Source organism: Hemicordylus capensis, chromosome 1 (genome assembly GCF_027244095.1).
Source record: "Hemicordylus capensis ecotype Gifberg chromosome 1, rHemCap1.1.pri, whole genome shotgun sequence".
NCBI lineage: Eukaryota > Metazoa > Chordata > Lepidosauria > Squamata > Cordylidae > Hemicordylus > Hemicordylus capensis.
Genome location: NC_069657.1, coordinates 247061177 through 247085685, shown reverse-complemented (window position 1 = coordinate 247085685; position 24509 = coordinate 247061177). Strand labels below are relative to the sequence as shown.

Below are 24509 nucleotides of genomic sequence, written 5' to 3'. Positions count from 1 at the left end.
TTGAAGCCTTTAGAGTATTAGGTTTGTGTGCCAAGCAAGGATGTCTTATATGTCATTTTTTCAAAAGGAGAACTGAAAGGCATAGGCCTCAAACTACCACTCACCATGGATTCCATGGCAAATCTGAATGGTTTGCATGCAAAGTAGGTACTAACCCTACTAAAATGAAGAGGGAAATTATGTAAAGTACTGAAAGAGAATATTGAAGATGATGCAGTACTTGGGCTGCCATATGGAAAAGAGAACATCCTCCTGTACCTTTAATTGATGGACAAAAGAGGGAATTTCAGTATGTGCAACTTTTTTGCACCTGCTGAAATTACCTTCTCTGTGCATCTCTTAAAAGTACATGAGAATTTCAACTTTCAGAGGTGGCTATGGTGTATTCAGTCAAATGAAACTAAAATACTACAAGCTGATGGATGAATGGATGGATGATGGTTATCAGATCTGTTCTGTCCTTTTCATCAGATGCTAATCTGGCAACCATTTATGATTTTATCACCGTAAGGCTGGAATGTGCTGGGCAAATTGGTCTGTGCCAGGCAAACTGATGGAAAGCATTCTCAAAGATAAAATTGCTAAGTGTATAAAAGAGCAAGAGCATACCCTGCTGAAAGAGAACCAGCATGGCTTCTGCAAAAGCAAATCTTGCCTCACTAACCTTTTGGAGTTCTTTGAGAGTGTCAACAGGCATATGGATAAAGGTGATCCAGCTGACATAGTATACTTGGACCTCATCAAAGACTCTTGAGAAAACTTAGCTGTCATGAGATAAGGGGAGAGGTTCGTGTGTGAATTAGTAGCTGGTTGAAGGACAGGGAACAGAGGGTAGGAATAAATGCACAGTTATCTAAATGGAGGGAAGTAAGAAGTGGGGTCCCCCAGGGATTTGTCCTGGGACCAGTGCTTTTTAACTTATTCATAAATGATCTAGAGGTTGGGGTAAGCAGCTTCAAACACCAAACTATTTAGGGTAGTGAAATCCAAAAGAGATCGTGAGGAGCTCCAAAAGGATCTTTCCAAACTGGGTGAGTGGGTGACAAAATGGCAGATGTGTTTCAATGTTAGCAAGTGTAAAGTGATGCACATTGGGGCCAAAAAAACCAACAACTCAACTTAAGAACATAAGACATAAACATGTAAGAACAGCCCTGTGGTGGATAGCTCGTTGAAAGTGTCGACACAATGTGCGGCAACTGTGAGAAAGGCCAATTCCATGCTTGAATCATTAGGAAGGGGATTGAAAATAAAACTGCTAATATCATAATGTTCTTATACAAATCTATGGTGCAGCCACATTTGGAGTACTGTGTACAGTTCTGGCAAAATGACATTAAAGAACTGGAGAAGGTGTGGAAGAGGACAACCGAGGTGATCAGGGGCCTAGAGCACCTTTCTTGCGAGGTAAGGCTACAACATCTGGGAATTTTTAGTTTAGAAAAAAGATGACTGAGGGGTAACATGATAGAGGTCTACAAAATTATGCATGGTGTGGAGAGAGAGAGAAATATTTCTCCCTCTCACATAACACTAGAACCAAGGGTCATCCCATGAGAATTATTACCAAGAAATTTAGGACCGACAAAAGGAAGTACTTTCTAACACAACACATACAGTAATTAACCTATGGAATTCTCTGCCACAAGATGTGGTGACAGCCACCAGCCCAGATGGCTTTAAGAAGGGCTTAGATAAACTCATGGAGGACAAGTCTATCAGTGGCTACTAGTCTGATGGCTATGGGTTACCTCCGGCCTCAGAGGCAAGTCACTTTTAAATCCCAGTTGGAGGGGAGCCACAGCTGGAGAGAGGGCATGCCCTCAGCTCTTGCCTGTGGGCCTCCCAGAGACATCTGTTAGGTCACTGTGTGAAACAGGATGCTGGACTTGATAGGCCTTGTCTGGTCCAGCTGGGCTGTTCTTATTTATGTTCTTATGACTACTTCAGTGTGTTCTGTTCAGAGTTGCCCCGAAGATGTCAGGAACATTGGATAGAGTAGAAATTCTTACACATGGCTCTTAACCAATTCATGTGGTGGGATCCAAAAGCTAATTCCGGCAAATTGGGTAGGTCCATCCGGAAGGTTTCTCCATCGTCCAAAGCAATGCTGAAAGAACCTTTCCTTCCAATATAGAATGAGAATGCACATGGCTCTGAAGGGCCTCTGATGAAGACACACATGTACCAAGTTCTTGAAGCTTCGAAACTAATCTCAGTTGCTCTTTCTTTCCCGCAGTTCAAGGTATTGCCATCAGGTACTCTGACTTCTCACATTATTTTGTAATTATTTTACTTCTATGTATCTGTTGTTGATAGACATAATATTTTAACACTGATTAATATTTTTTTTAAAAAAAATCTATAAAATATCAAAGTGGAAGTGGCAGCTTTTTGCTTTGTGATTAGAAGTCTGAAAAAAATGCAGCTTGGTGCTGATGTAGTTTTTTAAAACACTTATTTACAAAGGAGGAAGTGTCCCTGCTATATATACAGATCTCAGTGTGCTTTTATGATCTACCTCCTGCAGCCCTTCAGAAGGCATAAAAAGCACCACAGGTAATCTCAAAGGTAATGTTTTGTTTTGACAAAAATTCTGCTGCTGAAAAAAAAGATTCACATTCCAAGTTAGATGTCTGTCCATCACTTTCATAACAAATGTATTTTTAAAAGTAATCCACATATCCCTGGATATAATATAGGTTTTGCATTTATTTCGTCTCCTTTGAATTAATCAAGATGAAACGTATCAAGGTTTTATTAGTTGCAAGTCATTAAGTCAGTGGTGTTCAAACTATAGTACTAGCCTTTGGAAGGTAATTGGATGGAGGGGTGCTATAGAGAGGCCTGTTCTCTAATGCAGTTACCATACAGTTACCCCCTGTATGGAATTCCCTCACTGAGAATGTTCACCTGGTGCCTAATGTACTGTCTTTTCAGTGCCAGGAAAAGACTGCCTGCTTCTCTTGGGCTTTTAGTGATGTTTGATGGCTCCGTGCCCCCTCCGCTTTAAGGGTCTGGTTGCTATTTTATTGACTTTTAGTTGCTAGATCACAATTCCTTTTTAAATCTGCTTCTTTGTTTGTTTTGGTATTGCTCCCCCCCCCCCCGCCCGCCGTAAAGACATTTAGTTAGACTTTGAGGCGGATGTGAAAGGGGAGGTATAAGTTCTTACAATAATTAAATAACTCTATCCTGTTGCAAAAGATATCTTCCAGGAAAGATGATTAAGCAAGCTGACAGGGCAGGTATGAATTACTCTGTTCTATACCTGGCAAAATATAGATCAGTCCTTGTGAATATGTATTCTGTTGAAATACTAAGTGCTGACGTCAGCAAGCAATTTGTTTAGTACTTTACATCGTTTTGTTGTGGGAGTAACCATATTAAATGCAAGGCCTACTAGAATAATAAAAAGGAAGGATTATTGGGAATGAAGGTAAACTGGCTTGAGGATGCTGGTAAGGCAGGAAAAGCTGACACTGCAGATAATTTACTCCAATACTGAAGTAAACTCTGGAGAAAGTGTCATCCTACTGTTAGCACCATATCTTTCTTTTTGCAAGTTTAGCTAAAGGAAATGCTACTGATTCTTTTTATGGCAGTAATCCATTAATATTTATGTACTGGCTCAATAAGTTGCACTCTTACTCCAATTATCTGTCAGTCATTGCTCTTGAATTGCATGGGATTTAGAGTGGCCAGGTGAGCAACTCTTGTGCAGGTGTGGGATCTGCCCTGGACAATTGCATTCCCAGGAGCACTGGAGCATGAGGCATGCATCAATCCCACACACTCTTCCTTCTGGTCCTATTGGAAACCCCTCCTTCCAACTGGTGCAATAAGCATTTTTATTCTCAAAAAAGCACTGTGAAGTCAGTTAAGCTAAGAGAAAATGACTAACCTAGGTCACCCAGGTATTTTTCACACAGCAGGCTTTACTGCGAGTTCAAAGTTGCCCCGGATATAAATTGAGTTACACTCTAATGCGCAGTGAAAAACCCAAATTGTGTGTGAAGGGCTCCTCAATAGCTCGCAGGGACTTTGAGGTAAATCTGGCTGATATGTGACTCCATTCCAAAGGAGATGTAAGCTAAAAGCCCTGTGTGAAAAATGCCCCAGTGAGCCTCATGATCGAGCAGGGATTTGAATCTGGGACTTCCCCAGTCCTACTTCAGCACTCTAACCACTACACCACACTGAGCAAGTTATTACACCAGTAAGTACGTTTTACCACTAAGGTGCAGTAAAAGAGGTACATTTGGGTATTCTTAAGGAATAAAGAGGACTAAGAAATTGATGCTAGCATGTGGTGAAGTAATTTTCTATAATCCCTTTACTTACTTGCGGTGGTTGTTCATACAACCTTTGAGAGTGCTGGGGAGGGCGGGAGGCAGGAAGGGAAGATAGCACACCTACCTTCTCCCCAGATGAACCCGGTGTGGTCCCAGGCCACAAGGCTCATGCGCCCCCCACAACCAGCGCTTTTGTGAGCTGTGTGACATTCTGGAGGCCGGTACAAGATCAAGATCTCCCACACAGCAAAAGTCATATCGCAGACTGGGGGGAAATGTTGTGTGATGTGAATCCACTCTAAGGCTGCAACCTAAAGCTACACTTACTAGGAAGTATGCCCCACTGAACTCATGCTTAAGCTTAACACTGCAGGTTCACAAACAGTGCAAGAAAGTGAGGATTCTAACCCTGTTTGCTGATTCTTTCCCCCACACAGAAATGTTTCTTCTGATCTTCCTACTGCCCTTGGCTGCTATGGTACAACCATCTCTAGGAGAGGTATGATCCTGTGAAGCAGAACATATATCAGATGTAGCTTGGTCAAGAATTCACAGTAAATTGGTGCCCCACCATTCCTGAACCCTTGGATATCTCACATAAAGCGCCAGCAAACTGCAAAGAATTCCAGATCACAGACTGAGTTCAAGCAGCAGAAAACTGGCGAACCCTTCTGGGGGCTGCCATTGCCACAGGCAAATTGAGGACGTGCTTTAGAATGCACTTGGTACTCCCAAGTGTGCATTTGCACAGCATGCTGAATACCCCTGATCTGAAAGGAGAAACATTATTTAAAACATTAGAGTATACATTCATTGCATAAATGAGTTGGTACAGAATTTGGCGGCCAGGTTGGTCTCTGGGTCATCTCGGAGAGACCACATCACTCCTTTGTTGATAGAGTTACACTGACTGCCAGTAGGTTGCCGGGCAAAATACAAAGTGCTGGTTATAGCTTATAAAGCCCTAAACGGCTTAGGCCCTGTGTATCTAAGAGAACGTCTTCTTCATTATGAGCCCCACCGCCCATTGAGGTCGTCCAGAGAGATCCGTCTCCAGTTGCTGCCAGCTCAGTTGGTTGGCACACGGGGACGGGCTTTCTCGGTTGCTGCCTCGAGATTGTGGAATGCACTCCCTACTGAGATATGATCCTCCCCATCTCTGACAATTTTTAGAAAGCATTTGAAAACCCACCACTTCACCCAAGCTTTTTTAGTTATTTAAAATTTTAAGGTTTTAATTTGTAGGTGATTTTTAAATGGTTAAATTGTTTTAAGTTTTTGTATATATTTTTACTTGTTCTTTGTTTTATGCTATTGTTAACCGCCCAGAGATGAAGGTTTGGGGCGGTGTACAAATTTGATTAAGAAATAAATAATACAAAATAAATAATAAATAGGCTTTGCATTTTCACATGGGGGTAGCATCAGCATTAGGGGTAGCATAAAACTGGTTTGCTTGGTTCGGTTTGAGTCCAAACTGGCTTGACCCCTCAGCTGGCTGACTGGATAGCCTACAGCCCCACTGTCACCTCTGTGGCCCTACCTTTCATGGGTGCTGTCCCACCCACTGTTACCTTTCATCCCCTCCCATGGCACTCCCGCCACCACCGCTTGCTGGCTCCCAGGCCAATTTGACTTCCATTGGGCACATGCACATCCTCATTCCCAGTGGCCCCGATGGAGAGATAATGGACTTGGCAGCCGGCGGGCAGTGGGAGCACCGGGGGAGGGGGGTGAGAGGCAACCTCTGGACACAGTGGGAGGCTCCCAGAAGCTGGGCAACTTGGCTCCTTGGAACCCGTCCACTCACTAATAGCTCCACCCCCCGCTAGAAACTAAATAATGAAGGAAATAGAATCTTTCTTTTTCAACAGTCATTGACTGCAGATCCTGTTATGGTATATGAAACGTTCAAAGCTTGTATTAGAAGTATCCTTATTAACCCAGAATGCCAAAAAGGCAGGTTTTAATAGAAATTACAAATAAGCAGGAATAGAATGCTGCAGTGAAATTACATATGGTAAAGAATAAACTACAGCTTCCTGAAGTGTGATTTACAGGCAGTTCCTGACTTCAGACACTCCAAGTTAAGACAAATGGCACTTAGGAAGTTTATAACTTGCCACCTTCTTTTGACTTGACAACTTTGTTTCAGTGGTACAACGCTGACCTAGGAAAGGAGGCTCCACTGAATGGCTGCTGGCGCGGGGCTAGAGCGGGAGGAAGAGACAATGGTGGCTCGGGCTCACATTGTCATTGAGACTGGCAGTCCTGGTGGCAGCAGCAGCTGCTGACTGTGCAGGGATTTGGAATTTTTAATTGCAGCCCAACTGCTGCTCCCTGTCACTACCTTTATTAGCAGGTGCTCCCTGTCCCTAGGAACATAGGAGTCTGCCTTCTACCAAGCCAGACCATTGGTCTGTCTAGCTTAGTATTGTCTACCCAGACTGGTAGCAGCTTCTCCAAGGTTGCAGGCAGGAATCTCTCTCAGCCCTATCTTGGAGATGCCAGGGAGGGAACATGGAACCTAGATGCTCTTCGCAGAGCGGCCCCATCCCCTAAGGGGAATATCTCACAGTGCTCACACATGTAGTCTCCCATTCAGTACAACCAGGGTGGACGCTGCTTAGAAAAGGGGACAAGTCATGCTTGCTACCACAAGACCAGCTCTCCTACCACTAGGTGTTCCTACCTCTATTAGCAGGTGCTCCCCATCACTACCATTATTAAACATTGCCGCTCAGACTGCACCCCTTTGTCATCACCTCCTGCTTTGCCCATTCAAGGTTGTTAGAGGGGATTACTGGGGCAGCCAAACATTGGGGACACATGTCTCTTGTGCCCAGTGCTAGCATCGCCAATGCTCCTGGACCAAAGGCAAGGATTTCAACATCCTGTATTATCCCTACATGGATTAATATCCCAAATGGGGTATTAATGAAAACAGTGACTTACGTTCTGCTTAGTGTCCGCTGCTGCCGAGCACAGAGGGGCTCTGTGATGCCTGGGGATTGTGACAATGCTGCAGTGCAACAACACTGCCACTGGGAATCATGGGGGCATTTTTGCTATAGTGAAGATGCAAACATTAGGTGCCACTGAGACAGGGCGCTGCACTGAATTAATCCACCATTATTGTACCTTAGGCTCATGAGAGATAGAAGGAAGTGGAACATTTGAAATCAATGAAAACTGTGGCATAACTTGTTTTAAATTTTAGGATTCCGTAGGGAATGATCTTCCCAAAAAGGACCAGGAGGAAATATTAAACCTAATAAATGATATAAGAAGAAAGGTGGAGCCAACTGCCAGGAACATGCTGAAAATGGTGAGATCATAATCATAACCAGAGTTTATTACAGTCAATGACCAGACAAAATCCGGAGGAGACTGATTATCTAGACCCATTTCAAACTGGCTTTTGGGTGGGCTATGGGGTGGAGACTGCCTTGGTCGGCCTGAGGGATGATCTCTGATTGGGAACTGACAGAGGGAGTGTGACTCTGTTGGTCCTTTTGGATCTCTCAGCAGCTTTCGATACTATTGACCATAGTATCCTTTGGAAATGTCTAAGGGGATTGGGGGTGGGAGGCACTCCTTTGCAGTGGTTCCACTCCTACCTCACTGGCACATTCCAGATCGTGTCTCTTAGAGACTGTTGTTCTTCAAAATCTGAACTTTCATATAGTGTCCCTCAAGGCTCAATATTGTCTCTAATGTTGTTTAACATCTACATGATGCTGCTGGGAGAGATCATCAGGAGATTTGGTGCAGGGTATTATCAATATGCTGATGACACCCAAATCTATTTCTCCATGTCAACTTCATCAGGAGAAGACATAACCTCCTTAAATGCTTGCCTAGAGGCAGTGATAGGCTGGATGAGGGATAACAAACTGAGGCGGAATCCAGATAAGACAGAGGTACTTATTGTGCAGGATCGGAACTTGGGAGACGATTTTAATTTGCCAGTTCTGGATGGGGTCATGCTCAGAACAGGTATGGGGTCATGCTCAGAACTGGGGGGTGCATTCTGGATCTGAACCTCTCCCTAGTGTCCCAGGTTGAGGTGGTGGCCAGAGGTGCTTTCTATTAGCTTTGGTTGATACACCAGCTGTGTCCATTTCTTGAGATGAATAACCTCAGAATGGTGGTACATATGCTGGTAACCTCCAGACTGGACTTCTGCAACACACTGCATGTGGGGCTGCCTCTGTATGTAGTCCGGAAACTGCAGTTGGTACAGAATGTAGCAGCCAGGTTAGTTCTGGGTTGTTGTTGTTATTATTGTTATTAATTATTATTATTATTATTATTATTACTACTCGGGGATGGACCTTCTCTGTTGCTGGCCCTGGGCTTTGGAATGTGCTCCCTGTTTAGATAACAGCCTCCGCATCTCTGGTAATTTTAAAAAAGACACTTAAGACATGTTTGTTCATGCAGGTTTTTAATTAGATTTATAGTTTTAATACTTTTGATTTTATTAATCAATTACAATTAATGATTTTAATTGTAAACTGCCCAAGGATGCAAGTTTGGGGTGGTATAGAATTATGTTAAATAAATAAATAAATAAATAAATAAATAAATAAATAAATAAATCTTACAACAATCATAAAATATATTATCTTATACAATAACACCAAAAGCCAATAATCTACAACACCGTCAAACTTTTATCAACTGCTTCCTAACACAATTTGCAATATTACAGAACTTTGCCACCTTGAGAGAGGTATTCATGGCTGATAAGAGGAGAAAATTATAAAAATCTAGTGACCTGCCTGGATATTTTGCTAAAATAGGTGATTTAAACAATAAACACGTATCTCTGTAAAATGGGCAGTGGAGTAAAACATGATCAACCAGCTCAACCATCTCTGACTGACAAGGGCATAGACGCAAATGATATGGGGTGTGTGAATAACGACCTTCCACAACATCCAAGTGCAATACATTAAGCCCCATCAATTAGCCTCTGGATGGAGAGGTTTATAAATGTAATAAATAAATAAACAAACAAACAAACAAACAAATAAATAAATAAATGTTCACTATTCTCCTTACTTTTGGGATGGTCAGGTTGTGGAAGTAGTTAGTCTATATAAATTATCATAACAATAAAATTCATCAGTGTTGCTAGGCATTACTGAAAAACTATGATATTTCATATATAAACCTTCTACCCTCATAACTTCCAAATTGATATACAGCTGGGACACCACCCAGTTGGTCAATTTAGAATCCAAAATGAAAATTCCTTAGGCCAGCATTTCTGAAATGTTCAGTTAGAGACCCATACTAAAGACCTGCTGCCAAAGTAGGAGAACTTCACTCTTCCTTGCTCCTGTAGCTCTAATTGTTCACTCCACCAGTCTCCTCTGGTTTCCTTCTCCTTCCTCTGCCTATTCCAGTCCTATCCCCTCTCCACCTTGGCCCTTTGCTTTCTCAAGCTTCTGTTTAAGGCCAATTTCAGATTAGCCAGACAAGGTCCCCAGACAAGGAACTCCTGGCCACAGCCACCACCTGGACATCCAAGAGCAAAGCTTGGCACAGAAACACTCCCCAAACTGTGAACGTTTTTCAAGGGGAGTGTAATTCCATACAAAGATCTCCAGACCAGCATTCCTAATAACTAAGAGAACTTTTTTTTTGGTCTTGTCAGGATTAAGCTTTAATTTGTTGTCCACATCCAACCCTTTAGGACCTCAGTAGTCACCTGGAATTGGAGTGGAAAGATGAGATAGACCTGGATGTCATCTGCATACTGATGACACCATACACCAAGTATCCAGATTATATCTTTTAGCACTTTCATATACAGGTGAAACTCGGAAAATTAGAATATCGTGCAAAAGTCCATTAATTTCAGTAATGCAAATTAAAAGGTGAAACTGATATATGAGACAGACGCATTACATGCAAAGCGAGATAAGTCAAGCCTTAATTTGTTATAATTGTGATGATCATGGCATACAGCTCATGAAAACCCCAAATCCACAATCTCAGAAAATTAGAATATTACATGGAACCAAGAAGACAAGGATTGAAGAATAGAACAATATCGGACCTCCGAAAAGTATACAGTGTACTGTGCTTGATTGGCCAGCAAACTTGCCTGACCTGACCCCATAGAGAATCTATGGGGCATTGCCAAGAGAAGGATGAGAGACATGAGACCAAACAATGCAGAAGAGCTGAAGGCCGCTAATGAAGCATCCTGGTCTTCCATAATACCTCATCAGTGCCACAGGCTGATAGCGTCCATGCCACGCCGCATTGAGGCAGTAATTGCTGCAAAAGGGGCCCAAACCAAGTACTGAATACATATGCATGCTTATACTTTTCAGAGGTCCGATATTGTTCTATTCTTCAATCCTTGTCTTCTTGGTTCCATGTAATATTCTAATTTTCTGAGATTGTGGATTTGGGGTTTTCATGAGCTGTACGCCATGATCATCACAATTATAACAAATTAAGGCTTGACTTATCTCGCTTTGCATGTAATGCATCTGTCTCATATATCAGTTTCACCTTTTAATTTGCATTACTGAAATTAATGGACTTTTGCACGATATTCTAATTTTCCGAGTTTCACCTGTAGCATGTGTGACAAGATAGAACTCTGGAGAACTACAGTTTTGTTAGGCCAAGGTATTGAGAAATGATCCCCACCCCAGCCTTGGACAGCTGCTGCTAGTCACTGTAGACCATAACAGACTGGGTGGACCAATGGCCTGTGTCTGTAGAAGGCAGCTTCCTATTCCACTTCCCAACAAATCCTGTTCTTTTGCAGAACCCATAAAGCCCCACAAGAGGCCAGGTCAAGCTGACCAGTCAGTTGCCAAAGCTGGCGGGCACAGAGCCATGAGAGAGGCAGTGCCACCAGAGTGATTCAGACTGTGGGTCTCTTTAGCACAGAAAAGTCTGTCATAAGAATATAAGCACAGCCCTGCTGGAGCAGGCCCAAGTCCTGTCTAGTCCAGCATCCTATTTCATGCAGTAGCCATGCAGATGCTTCTGAGAAGCCCAAAGGCAAGAAGTGAGGGCATGCCCTCTCTCCTGCTGTTACTCCCTTGCAACTGGTATTTAGAAGTATCTTTCCTCTTAGGCTGGAGGTGGCCTATAGCCCTCAGACTAGTACCCATTGATAGACTAGTCCTCCATGAATTTATCTAAGCACTTCTTAAAGCCACCCAGGCTGGTGGCTATCATCACATCTTGTGGCATATAATTCCACAAGTTAATTATGCCTTATATGAAAAACTACTTCCTTTTGCCAGTCCTAAAGTGCTTGGCAATCAATTTCATGGGATGACCCTTGGTTCTAGTCTTGTGAGAGAGGGAGAAAAATCGCTCTCTCACACTCTCTCCACACCATGCATAATTTTATAGACCTCTATCATATCTCCCCTGAGTTTTGTAGCCTTACCTTGTAAGGAAGGTGCTCCTGTTCCCTGCTGTGGTTGCTGCCTGCTGCACCTTATCAAGTTCTATAATGTCCTTTTGAACATTATACAAATCTGTACTCGAAATGTGGCCACACCATAGATTTGTATAAGGACGTTATAATATTAGCATTTTAATTTTCAACCCCCTTCCCAATGATCCCTAGCATAGAATTGGCCTTTTTCACAGCTGCCGGAAACTGAGTTGACACTTTCAATGAGTTATCCCCCACGACCCCAAGATCCCTCTCCTGGTCAGTCACCAACAGCTCAGATCCCATCAGCGTATATGTGAAGTTGCAGGTTTTTGCCCCAATATGCATCACTTTTCTTTTTCTTTTTTTAACATTTTATATCCCACTCTTCCTCCAAGTAAGTACTACATACTTAGGTTTCTCCTCACAACAACCCTGTGAAGTAGGCTAGGCTGAGAGAGAAGTGACTGGCTCAGAGTCACCCAGCTAGTATTATGGCTGAATGGGGATTTGAACTCGGGTCTCCCCGGTCCTAGTCCAGCACTCTAGCCACTATACCACGCTGGCTCACTTTATATTTGCTTACATTGAATTGCATTTGCCATTTTGTTGCCCACTCCCCAGTTTGCAGAGATCCTGGCCATATGCTCTTTCTATGAAATTTACCACCTAGCCAACTTCCAGCCACCGCTCACACTTTTTTCCTGTCCTGGTTGTTGTCACCCCATCATTATCCATCCAGCAACTGAAGAATGCTGAAATCTGACGTTTGGGCTTTCCCCCCTTTGTTTGCTTTCCTAAGACATGGAGTGATAACGCTGCGGAGAGTGCTAAAAAATGGGCCGGGAAATGTAAAGAAAAAGCTAGTCCCGTTCTGGAGCGAATTGTTGGTGGTAAGTGAAGAGACAAAATGTTATTTCACATTTTATGCAGAAAAAAATGGATGTGTTTTGTTTGGGGGAATATTTTTTGTACAGGGAAGACTGGACAGGGTTGGCTTGAGGAGAAAAATTGCCCAAAAGAATAGGGCTAAGCAGACCCACCCCTCCGTTTGATTTCTCTGCTCACAGCCTCCAGAGGCTGGTATGTATGTATGTGTGTGGGTATATATGTATGAAAATACTGTTGGGGAGACTGATACATGCTCTCATTTAGCCCTCATTTAGGAAGAAAGAAACCAGCTTCTTCTTTCTAGTGTTCTTGTGTCCTATCCCAAAGGTATTGGGATAGCTACTTCAATTGATTTCTTTCATTATAGCAACAATTATATTCATTTATAATGAGGTAATATAGTGGTGATGAAATATGCACACTCCCATTCTTCAGATGAAATTCTTAACCTCTTTAATGCATACAATTTTTTAAAAAAAGATCTTACAAATTGAGAAAACATATTTCAAGTCCCAACATCACTATCAATGCTCTATTTCAAGCAGCTGAGACTGGGAGCACTTGAGATTAAGTACAGTATCTGAAACTAGATAGCCAATCCAAGCTCAGGAGAAAAGGAGTAGGGACAAATGAGTGGCTTTTCAAAAATTAACCCTTTTATTGACCAATAAATTCCGTTGCCTCTCTCATTTCCTCCTTAACATTATTAGAGGGTTGCAATAAGCACTGTTGTTTGTTCAACTTCTCCTTCATGTTTTTCTTTCATCTGTTTTGCCCAGGGTTTCAATGGATCTTTATTAGATTGCATATCAGCTAAATGCTCTTTATACCTTTTAATCAGGGGTCTCCCTGTATCCCCAATATAACATTCCTTACATTCCATACATACAATCTTATACACTCTTCTAGGGGTGTGCACAAAACTGGCTGACCCAGATTGGTTCACGTCCAAATCAGACCTGAACTGGGTCGGGCCAGTTCAGTGTTTGGTTCGTGGTGTTCATGAACATTTTTATTTTTATTTTTTAAATTAACTGATTCCCTCCAGGGGTTGCTTTCATGACCAAGGCCACGTAGAAGCTTATTGGGCATGCATGGAGGCCTCCAAAATGGCCACCACCATGCAGGTCAGGCCTAGAATGGGCCAAAGACTGCCCAAACCAGGAAATATTTACCATAATGGAGGCCAGTGGGGAGAAGGGGGAACTCTGGAGACCCCCTGCAGCCGTGGCAGTACCCCCTGGAGGAAGTAAGTTAATTTTAAATATTAAACCCCTGCTAACTTTGCAATGAGGCACCTTTTACATGTAGTGATTCTCTTTATTTAGCAGGGGGAGAGTAAATGGCCCTATCCATCCCCAGCAGAGTACCTCCAGTGACTATTGCTGGTGTCTATCTTATGTTTCTTTTTAGATTGTGAGCCCTTTGGGGACAGGGATACATCATATTTATTTATTATTTCTCTGTATAAACCACCCTGAGCCATTTTTGGAAGGGCAGTATAGAAATCATGTGTGTGTGTGCGTGCGTGTGTGTGTGTGTACACACACACACACACACACACACACACACACACACTTAGAACCCCACAAACAGGTTCGGGGGTTGGCTCAATATCGAGCCAAACCGGGTGGTGGTGGTTCAGTTCGATACTGAGCCATCAAACCAAGTCAGTCCGATGTTGAACTGGATTGGTTCCAAACCTTTCAGCACATCCCTACACTCTTCCCTTGACTGGAGTGGATGATAACCCCTTATCACACACACATAGCGAAGAATTTCAACTTCAGGCACAGCAGTGTGAGAATTGTGATAGAGTAGGCATTTGTGAGGCTGAAGGCATGGTGGCATACCCTCTACATTTTGCTGGATATCGAGGAGGATCTAGTGCCAAAAGTAATCATGGCCTGCTGCATCCTGCACAATATAAGCCAGTCCAGGGGAGACATCCTGCTGGAGGAGCCCTTAGACCTGCTCGCACATCCAGAGGGAGAGAGTGGTGGTGCAGGCTGCCTGGTGGAGATAAGGATGCTGTGGTGGTGGCCTCCATGGCCCCGCTCTTGAGGATTGTGTGCGGCAGCAGGGAGAAGTGGGCAGTGAGAGCAGCCTTCGCAAGACATGCCTGATAGCATCTCCCTCCTGCCCTCAGAAAAGGTGGGTGGGTGTGTGGTGCTGGAAGGATGTGCTGCTCTTAAAACCGGTGATGGTAGCACAGGGTCATTTCCTGCAGCTGCAGCATCAGCAGGAGTAGAAATTGGAAACATCTGTCCCTGCTGTGCAAATTTAAAGGCTGCCAATGCAATGCTGTTAAATAAAGTTAAAGAAGTCTGAAATAAACCCATGTGTTTCTTTCCAAATGCAAATGCACTGTTCCTTATGTGATTACTTAAAGTTCTTTGTGAGATTGATGGACAAAAACACAAAAGATTTTTAGAAGACATGGTTTGAAAGTTGATGTAATTTGCACAGCGCCCATTACTTTAAAACAACATTTGGTCAAGTCTATACTTTCACATAGTAAATGTTTGATGATGGATTGTTTGGTTTGTGAGAAGGAAGAGAGTTGGTGCCAAGTCAATGGAAGAGTGTATGTATGGAATGTATTGTATGTATGGAATGTGAGGAATGTTATATTGGGGACACAGGGAGACCTCTGATTAAAAGGTAGAAAGAGCATTTAGCTGATATGCAATATAATGAAGATCCATTGAAACTCTGGGCAAAGTATATGAAAGAAAAGCATGAAGGAGAGGTTGAACAAAAAAGGGTGCTTATTCTGGCTAATTAATGAAAGAAATATAGTGAAGCATAGTGGTTAGAGTGTTGGACTAGGACTGGGAAGACCCGAGTTTGAATCCCCTTTCAACCAAGAAACTCACTGGGTAACTCTGGGCCAGTCATGTATCTCTCAGCCTAACCTACCTTACAGGGTAGTTTTGAGGATAAAAATAACTATGTACTCCTGAGCTCCTCGGAGGAAGAGTGGGATATAAATGTAAGGAACAAATAAATAAATAAATAATATTGAACAGTTACAACCCTCTATTAATGTTAAGGAGGAAATAAGAGGCAATAAAAGCATTAATTTTTGAAGAGCCACTCATCTTCTCCTCCCCCTTTTCTCCTGTCATTGGATTGGTTGGATCTCAAGTGCTCCCAGCTTCTTGAAACACAGCATTGATAATGGTGTTTGGAAATTGAAATGTGTTTGCTTGATTTGTAAGAGCCTGTATTTTTTTCTTAATTGTATGCATTAAAGAAGTCCAAAAATTTCATCTACTATATAATGCCCATACTGGTCAGGAGTGCATTCCACCCCCAAGCATTTGAGGACCTCCACACACACACCCCAAATTTTCCTGAGATCTCTCCCAAACCTATTAACACATACCTTGTCCTTCCTCTCCCTAAAAAATATGTAAGGAAGGAATTTCTTCTCAAGCCTTCCCCTCTGTCTGTACCACTGATACTAGTGTAAATTCTTTGGATCAATTTTGCAGCTAACTGTAATGAAGCTGCATAAAATGATTTTGAGTAGGTACCCTTAGACAAAGCCATATTTCATCTTATTGCAGCAACCTTTTGTGGTGAAGCTAGACTGCAAGCAAACTATCTTGCCCCCTGGTCTGAAGTAATTGAAACATGGCATCGCAAAAAGTCTAATTTCAAGTATGGCGTTGGGGCAATTGATCCAAAGAAAGACATTTACGGCTATACTCAGGTATGAACAGAAATACCAAAAGAATCTGACACATAACATAATAATATTTCAGGAACACAACTGCTAGCACTTTGGAAATAATGGACAGAATATTTGCTCTTCTGCTGCTATTTAAGTGACCCTTCTGATAACCTACCTCCATTAAACTCAGTAACATTTAATGGATCTAAAGAGCTGCTCAGTTGTGAACCAACACTTTTGTGGACACATCAGGTCTTCATCAGGTGCATCAGTGCACCAACCCTACAAAGTGATGGGAGCTTCCTCTAGTTCGTGTCTCTGGGTGGAACTGTCTTCTCTATGATCTGGGGGATGTTGCTGGACATTATGGTGGGTCTGCAGATCCCTCGGCATAGGCAGGCTGATCAACAAAATGATATCATTGAAATGCGGATCACTGGCAAATGGCAACCCTGTGCCAGATGCCTGCAGGGCATTGCTCGTCTGGGGTGAAAGGCATGGCAAGGAGAGACCCCTTCCTCCTTCAGGGCATGATACGTGGTAGGGGACATGAGGAGCTGGGGCAAAGAAGATCGTCAGGGGCAGCCAGATTTTACTGTGTCTCACTGGAACATGCAGCCGTTGATACATGCATGTCCTCCCTTGGCGTAACAATGTCCACTTCTAATAGGAGGGAAGATGGTGGAGGGAGACCCTTCCCAGGTGCAGGATGGTGTGGGCACACAGGGGGATTTGTGGAACCAGGAAATTCATTTTGGAGGAAACTTGGTCTGGGTCCACGAAGTCTTCAAAATGCACTGAAAGTTTCCTTTTCAGCCCACTAGGGGGTGGGTATGTGACCTCCTGTAAGGGCTGGACCTTCATATCACTGTCAGTCAGAAATCTGAGAAGTCTTGGGTTATGAGTCCTCAGGTTTTGTCAGTAAATCAATCAATGGCTTTGCTTTTTTCTTTTTAACAGCCAATTTTCTTTGTAAATCAGCAAAGTCAGCATGAATTGCTTTTAGCTTGGCACTCTGTCAACGAGTTAACTTGTAGAAAGTTAGAGTGGCTGGAAGGTTTGTTGGATGCGGGGAGGATTCATTGAAGTTAGAATTGATGGCTTTCTTGTTAGTAATTCGCTTCCCAGAGATGAGTGAGTTCACTGGGTGAGTGAGATGAGTTCACTGGGGCTTTAAAAAGTACAAACAGCTCATAAATTGTGCACCCTTAAGTGATGATTCAAGCATAGGAGTTGGGATGAGATAGCTGCTGTTTTAAATGTTAGAAATAGACGTTTATAGCCAGCTCTGCTCAGGAGAAAATGAAAGTCTTTCAGTGTTCTGTGCTTTCAGTCTGGCACTTTAGGATCTCAGACAGTGAGGTCAGTATAGTTTTTCGGCTTGACCATATTTGGGAGTCCTTTCCGGGAAGTTCAATGAGAATTTGGCGGAGAACTGCAGCACTCTGTGGAAGTCGTCAGTGCTGACTGTTTCCAGTTGATGTGACATTCTTGGAACCCACACAGATGGAGGGGCTGACTGAGAGTTACTGAAAACAGGAGCCATTGCATTTTTAACTCCTTGATGTTCCCAGGAGGGGGAGCAATCCCCTTGTGCACTCTGAGAAATAAATTGTCCAAAGGCAAGCCTGAGCTTGTCAACTTTAGAAGAAATCGCATTTAATGTTCCAGTTTTCGTGACCATGGATTCTGCAGACAACAGACAGGTATCTCCTAGATAGTGGATGAGGAGTTTGTGGGGGAGGTGTGTAGTATGCCTGGGAGATGTAGAGGCTCCACTTCTCAGTCCCGAGGAATAGCTCCGGCCAGACTGCTTGGATGATTTGGGAATAGTTTGGCTTAATGGCGGCTCCCCTGCGGCACATACCTTGCTGGGGTGGGGAGGGCTCTCCAATTCATCAGTGCACAAGGCCATAAATCTGTTCTTAATGAAGGAAGTCTTGTTACTTCCCTTTGCCTTGCTGGTGGCAAGAATGAATCAAGCTTCAGTTGTTTCTCCTTCCTCTTCCTCCCTGATTAAAGCTGGGCACTGTTTTCATTATCAGGGCTTTCTCTGTTGTCCCTGCTTTGTTTCCCCCTTTTCGTTGACCTTATGAATTAGGGGAAAGGATGCCCTGTAGGGGGGTTGTGTCTGGTGGATGTGCAGAGCCTCATTGAGGTGCTGCTAACTGGTCATCATCTTGGCTCCTCCTCCCACACATCGGCTTCAATTCAACCTGCTTCAGTCAGTCATCTTGGACTGCATTATGCACATCTCTCATGGTATTTCTACAGTAAATTAAAAAAGCAACCCAGTATCAACAACAACCACCCAAAACAGGCAAACCCAAACAAACCCCAGATTCTCAGTCTGTTATGGAAATGCATCTATACCAGCCAGAACGCAACCTTTGGGTCTGGTCTCAGGGTGGAACTCTGCCCTATCCCTACTATCAAGTCCTTCAAGAGGACTTAAACCCTGCAATAAGGCTTAACTTTCATGTGTTTCCCTCTTCTTATTCACAGCTCATTTGGTATAATTCAAAGGAGATTGGATGTTCAGTGGCTCACTGTCCAGAAAGCAGCTTTGCTTTCTTCTATGTCTGCCGTTACTGCCCTGCGTAAGTATCAGTTCGGGAACAAAACAGACACAATCATACTTGCAGTGTTCATCTCTTCAGACAAATGAATGCATGCTGCAGTAATCGTGAACAGTGGAGTCGAGAGGATGAGTGATAGGCTGGGGGCAGGACTTTCAACCCACTTGTAGCCCTGTAAGCGTGTTCAGCAGCATTCTACGCCATTCTATAGCCTTTGATGCTCTCAGGCAAGAATCCAAACACACACATTGCAGGTCACCACAATGAAGCTCTTGCTTTTCCTAGCTCTTGTTCCTGTCTTAACCCCTGTCTCTATCAATAGAATCTTGTCATCATCCTTCCCATATTTGATTAGGGCATATAACTTGATGTGGAAGAATCAGATTCCACATTTCTTTGACCATTTTCTGGCTGATCATAGGGGCTGCTGTTTCAAGTCACTTGCAGTGATTATACATGCTGCTAACAACTTGTTGCCAATTATCTTATTTTGATGTCCCCTTGAAGCCACGTAATGGTGCAGCAGGGAAGCAACCCACCTAGAGAGCAGAAGGCTGTTGGTTTAAATCCCCGCTGGTGTGTTTCCCAGAATATGGGAAACTCCAATATTGGGCAGCAGCAATATAGGAAGATACTGAAAGCCATCATCTCATACTGCGCAGGAGATGGCAATGGTAAACCCCTCCTGTATTCTACCAAGAAAACCACATGACTCTGTATTCGCCAGGAGTTGGCACTGACTCGACAGCAGAACTTTTCCTTTCCTTTCCTAAGATATTATAGTTTACTTTCCCAATAACACAAGTGGATCCAGTCACATCTTTGCAGGTGTGTAAGAAGGTTGGAGTTGCCAAAAAGTGTAGATGGGCCTCTGCCCCTGTGAAGGGGAGAGCAAAGAGCGAAGACCCCTGCTAACTGAGTGAAGAGGCACCTTTTAAAAGTGGTGATTCTCTTTACTGAGCAGGGGAAGAGCAACTGGCCCCATCCACCCCCAGCACAGCATCCCTCCAGTGGCTGTTGCTGGTATTTGTCTTACGTTTCTTTTTTTTTTAAATCGTGAACCCTTTGGGGACTGGGAGCCATTTTATTTATTTATTTACTTATTTATTTACATCTAGGTAAACTGCTTTGGGAACTTTTGTGGAAAAGCAGTATATAAATATTCATTGCCATATTTGTAAAGAGCAAACTGTTGCCCAGCCGGTGGCAACCCCTTCCTCCAGGGCCCAGGCACATCTATCCCCTCCCTCCCTCATTCATAGTTACACCTCTGAATCTTTGAAACCCTTGATCGTATCTTCCAAAGTCGTGTTATTTTAACAGGTCCAGCAGGTCTACTTAAAATACCCCCCACATCTCCATCTAACACTTATCTCGTTCTATATTTTTTTCCAAATATTTTTGGTGTGTAATACCATGTATGTAGTAGTTTGTAGACGTTCTCCTTTGCTACTGCTGTGTCTAGAAAATATCCAGACTCCTTCATACATATTAAATACCACTGACGTTCACTGATATTAAAAGAGACTATCCTTTCACATCTCCTTTTAATGACATATGTAGAATCCAACTTTGGATTTTATAAATTTTAATCCTTTCTGGGAGTGCTTTGAAAAAAACATTTATATGACTCTTCTTAGAGCCTGCAAAAAATAATAATCCTTATTCTACAGATTATGGTGGAGGGGTGGACAGACAACTTGCTGTTCTGGCAATTGAATGAATATCTGTTGTGGCTGGGGGAAGAACTCCACTTTCATCTTGGTTCTCCAGTGCACATATGAAGTGGCGGTACTTAACCTTGCCTTTTTTATGTGCTAGTTTTCTATATGTACCATTGCAGTCTGGTGGTATGTACCAGAATTCTACCAGTTAAGTCAGTAAAATGGTGCTACATTATAGACATGAAAATTATTTCATGCAAGTGGTTGTGCTACCTTCTTAAATCTACAACTAAGAAGTGATTTGAGCTCCATTAAAACTACCAAGCTACTAGGTGGCCAGATTTGGCTTTTAAAAAGCCGAATTCTGGCTTATGGCCCATTTGACCCATGAGTATACCCCTTAGGTTCTGGCAACTCTGCCAAGCTATGTAAGCTATCCAAGTTATCCTATATTAAATCATTCCTACTTTCTAAGAACTGTACTATGAGGCTAAAATAAATACGTTGCATTGTTCTGTGATTTCAGAGGCAACATTTTAGAAATAATAGAAAAACCTTACAAAGAAGGTCCACCATGTGGCGACTGTCCTAATGATTGTGAGGATAAACTCTGCAGTAAGTTACTTATTATATAAAGCAACAATTCGACTAATATTAATCTCTTTCTTAATTATATGTGAAAGATGTATTAAGACACTCCAGAACCTCTTCCAAAGATAATTCTCCTTGGTAGGAGGAGTCATCTAGACAATTTCCTATAGGCTAGTAGCTATCTAAAGCTATATCATAATGTGCAGACATATGAAATTCCATGGAGAATGAATTCCATAATTTAGGTGCCACCATAAAGAAGGTGGTGTTTTAAATATCTGCTGAATGAACATCTTGCAGAACCTTAAGCAAGATCTCTTAAGAGGATCTTAGCAGTTGATGGGGCGATTATTATGGGAGACACATTTCCTAAAGTAGGCTGAGCCTAAGCCATTTAGGAATAATGACAAAATTGAACCAAAAAACCCCAACAGAAACCGAGGAACTGAACCCAAGCCTGGACTCATTTGGATCTTACAGTATCTACTATGGTTAAGAGGTACCTTTTAAAGTGGGAACTTTGATATTTAGCAGAGGTAGAACAACTTTCCCTATTCAGCATCCATCTGTTCAATTGACTATTGGTGGTGTTGTGTGTGTGGTTGTTGATTAGATTGCAAGACCTTTTGCGACAGAGAACAATTTCCTCATACCTTTTGCTATTTGAACTGTTTTGAGAACTGGTATGGTATGTCAGTATTTGTGATAATAATGTTGGCCAGAGTGACAAGCCTCCATCAACAGTAAGGGCCCACTGGGGCTAATGCACAACTGAAAAGCCAGATCTGTCAGTGTAGCAATGGGGCTGCTGTGCAATAACTATTAACCAATTCTGGGCAGCAGCACAGTCCTCCTTCCACAGAAAACAATGGGAAGAATGCTGCACAGCTGCTCAGATGTGATTTAAAGTCAATCTGCAGCAGCCTCATCACTACCACTGTTGGAGGTGCCGTTTCACTTGTACAGCAGCTCTGGTGGATCCCTACCATTAATGGAGGGCTGCCCTTCATGTTGGCCATTTTTAACAACATCCTGACTAATGAAGCGCTTGAAGGACGACATTATGCTAGCACAAAGCTGTTGTGCGAGCTGCTTGTGCTAAATCTGGAGATTGCGATCACAATTATTGTGACACTACTGCATGCATGCTTGCACATGCACAACAGTTGCATAACTGTGGCACGGCCTGATCTCTTTTAAAGGGGACTTTTGTTCAAGAGCACAATTCCGCAAATCCCCCTTTTTTGCAAAACGATGTCGTCTTCTTGTACGGGTACAACCTTGTTCATTTTGAAAGTGCTTCAGTAGTCAGGATGTCAGCCAAGAACAGCAGCAACAACAACAGTAACAATTGGGCCACAGCATTCTGCACCAGCTCTAGTTTCTGAACATTTTTGAAAGATGGATCTCAATGAAGTGTATTACGGAAAGACAGCGGAGGAGTTATCAAGGCATATGAAATGTTGTCAAGGTTCCTGTCCTTCAGGGAAAGAATGCACCGAATGAGACTTGTCAGTATTTTGGATCAGTAAGGGTAAATTAGCCTGACTGCTGCAAGATTAAAATAGTGTTCTGTGCAAACCAGAGAGGAGCAGTGTAGGTAGCTTTTTGTCATTGCATCTAACTTTGTTCTGGTTTGATTTCTTTAAGCCAATGCGTGCTATCTGAAGGATAAGAGAAAGGACTGCAGAAGTCTCCTAAATCTGTTCGCTTGTGATCAGCCGTGGGTATCCAAAGAATGCCAAGCCACCTGTGGATGCTCAAACAAAATCCTGTGAGATGACTGTTCTTGACGGACAAGGATGGCAGTTCAGTTCCAAAAAGGGACCTTCCAAATCATGTCTTTGAACCTGATCAAAATCTGGCATTTGAAATTACTGGTGTAAGATTCCCCTCCCACACACACACACACATCCCAAGTCATTTGTAAAGACTGTGAGGTAAATGTATCAACACCTGTGCTCAGTTTGTTTATTTTTGTTTCTTTCTTGTTGTGCTTTAGAAAATATTCTGAACACATCAAAACTCAATGTGTCATCACTGCAATGTTTTCAATTCCCCCCTGCCCTCCCCAAATTCTAGTATTATTTTATTTATTTATTTATTTATATTAGATTTATATACCGACCTTCCAAAAATGGCTCAGGGCGGTTCACAACATGATAAAAGCAATTAAAAACAAATTCACAGTTAAAAACTATTAAAACACAATAAAACCAATAAAACAGCTAAAAGCCCTGAAAATCAGGGCAACAATTTAAAACAGTTAATCATTTAAAACCCTGGAAGGCCAGACCAAATAGTTAGGTTTTAAGGGCTCTCCTGAAGGACGGCAATGATCTTGAATTACGTATTTCTGCCGGGAGTGCATTCCACAGCCCAGGAGCAGCTACAGAGAAGGCCCGCCTCTGCGTCGCCACCAGACGAACCGGTGGTAACTGGAGACAGACCTCCTCAGATGACCTTAATGTGCGGTGGGGATCATGTAAAAGAAGGTGCTCTCTTAGATAACATGCAGAGCATGTTAGATTACATGCACAGCATTCTGGATACATAGCATTCCCTTTTAAAAAAAGGAAATAGCTGTAACAAATTTTAATACATATTAGACAATTACTGTAAAGGTGTACTATGCTACAGTGCTCCCCAGCATCCTGCACTGCCCACACAGATACAGTATGTATGTAACCTGCGTTCCACATTCAGAGGTGCACCTAGGTAATTTTGGAGCCTGGACCTAAAGGCCTTTGAGGGCCCCCTCGGCAAGTTACAGTAAGCATCATTTTTTAAAAATTTTTTAACATAGGTTCTGGAGAGCACAAACCACACCACCTACGCCAGAATAAAGGGGGGGCCCTAGGGGATGTGGAGGCCCTGGACTTTGGCCCCAAAGTCCAGGGATAAGAGTACCTCTGCCCTCTTGCATCCAGAAGCCATACAGAACCTGCTTCCTCATCTTGAGACTTGAGTGTTAAAAAGGCTCCTGTGATTTTTTTTTCCAGTCACTCCCTTGGTGCTGCAAGGGCTTCTGGCATTCATCGTTTTTCTAAGTCTTCTGCCATGGTTGCAGCCTCAGAAAAAAACTACCATTCCAGATGCAGCTGGCCCCCTCAGGATCATTAGAAAGAAAGCCAGGTGCAGAGGTGTAACTAGGGAAAATTGCGCCTAGGGCAAGCACTGAAATTGCGCCCTTGTCCAAACAGGAATGATTGCGCCCTTGTCCAAACAGCAAGACAGCCAAGTTCTGCCAGGGCCAAAACCAGCCTCTGCCAGACTAAGAAATCATTGTAATTTGCCCCTTCCTGTCACAAGCAGTGTGCTGTTCTTTTATTATTGACTCTAACTCTCAAATATCCCAGTCATGGATGGAAAATTCACAGT

General features: G+C 42.8%; 1 protein-coding gene across 1 annotated transcript; it reads left to right on the top strand.

Moving 5' to 3' along the window:
• Positions 1-4734: 4734 nt before the first annotated feature.
• On the top strand, positions 4735-23291 carry LOC128339763 (cysteine-rich venom protein piscivorin-like). Its single transcript, XM_053284165.1, has 7 exons — positions 4735-4794; positions 7516-7623; positions 12524-12614; positions 16188-16333; positions 18800-18894; positions 21064-21152; positions 22779-23291. Exons 1-7 carry the CDS (start codon positions 4735-4737, stop codon positions 22904-22906), a joined length of 717 nt encoding a protein of 238 aa, XP_053140140.1. The 3' UTR covers positions 22907-23291.
• Positions 23292-24509: the final 1218 nt, after the last annotated feature.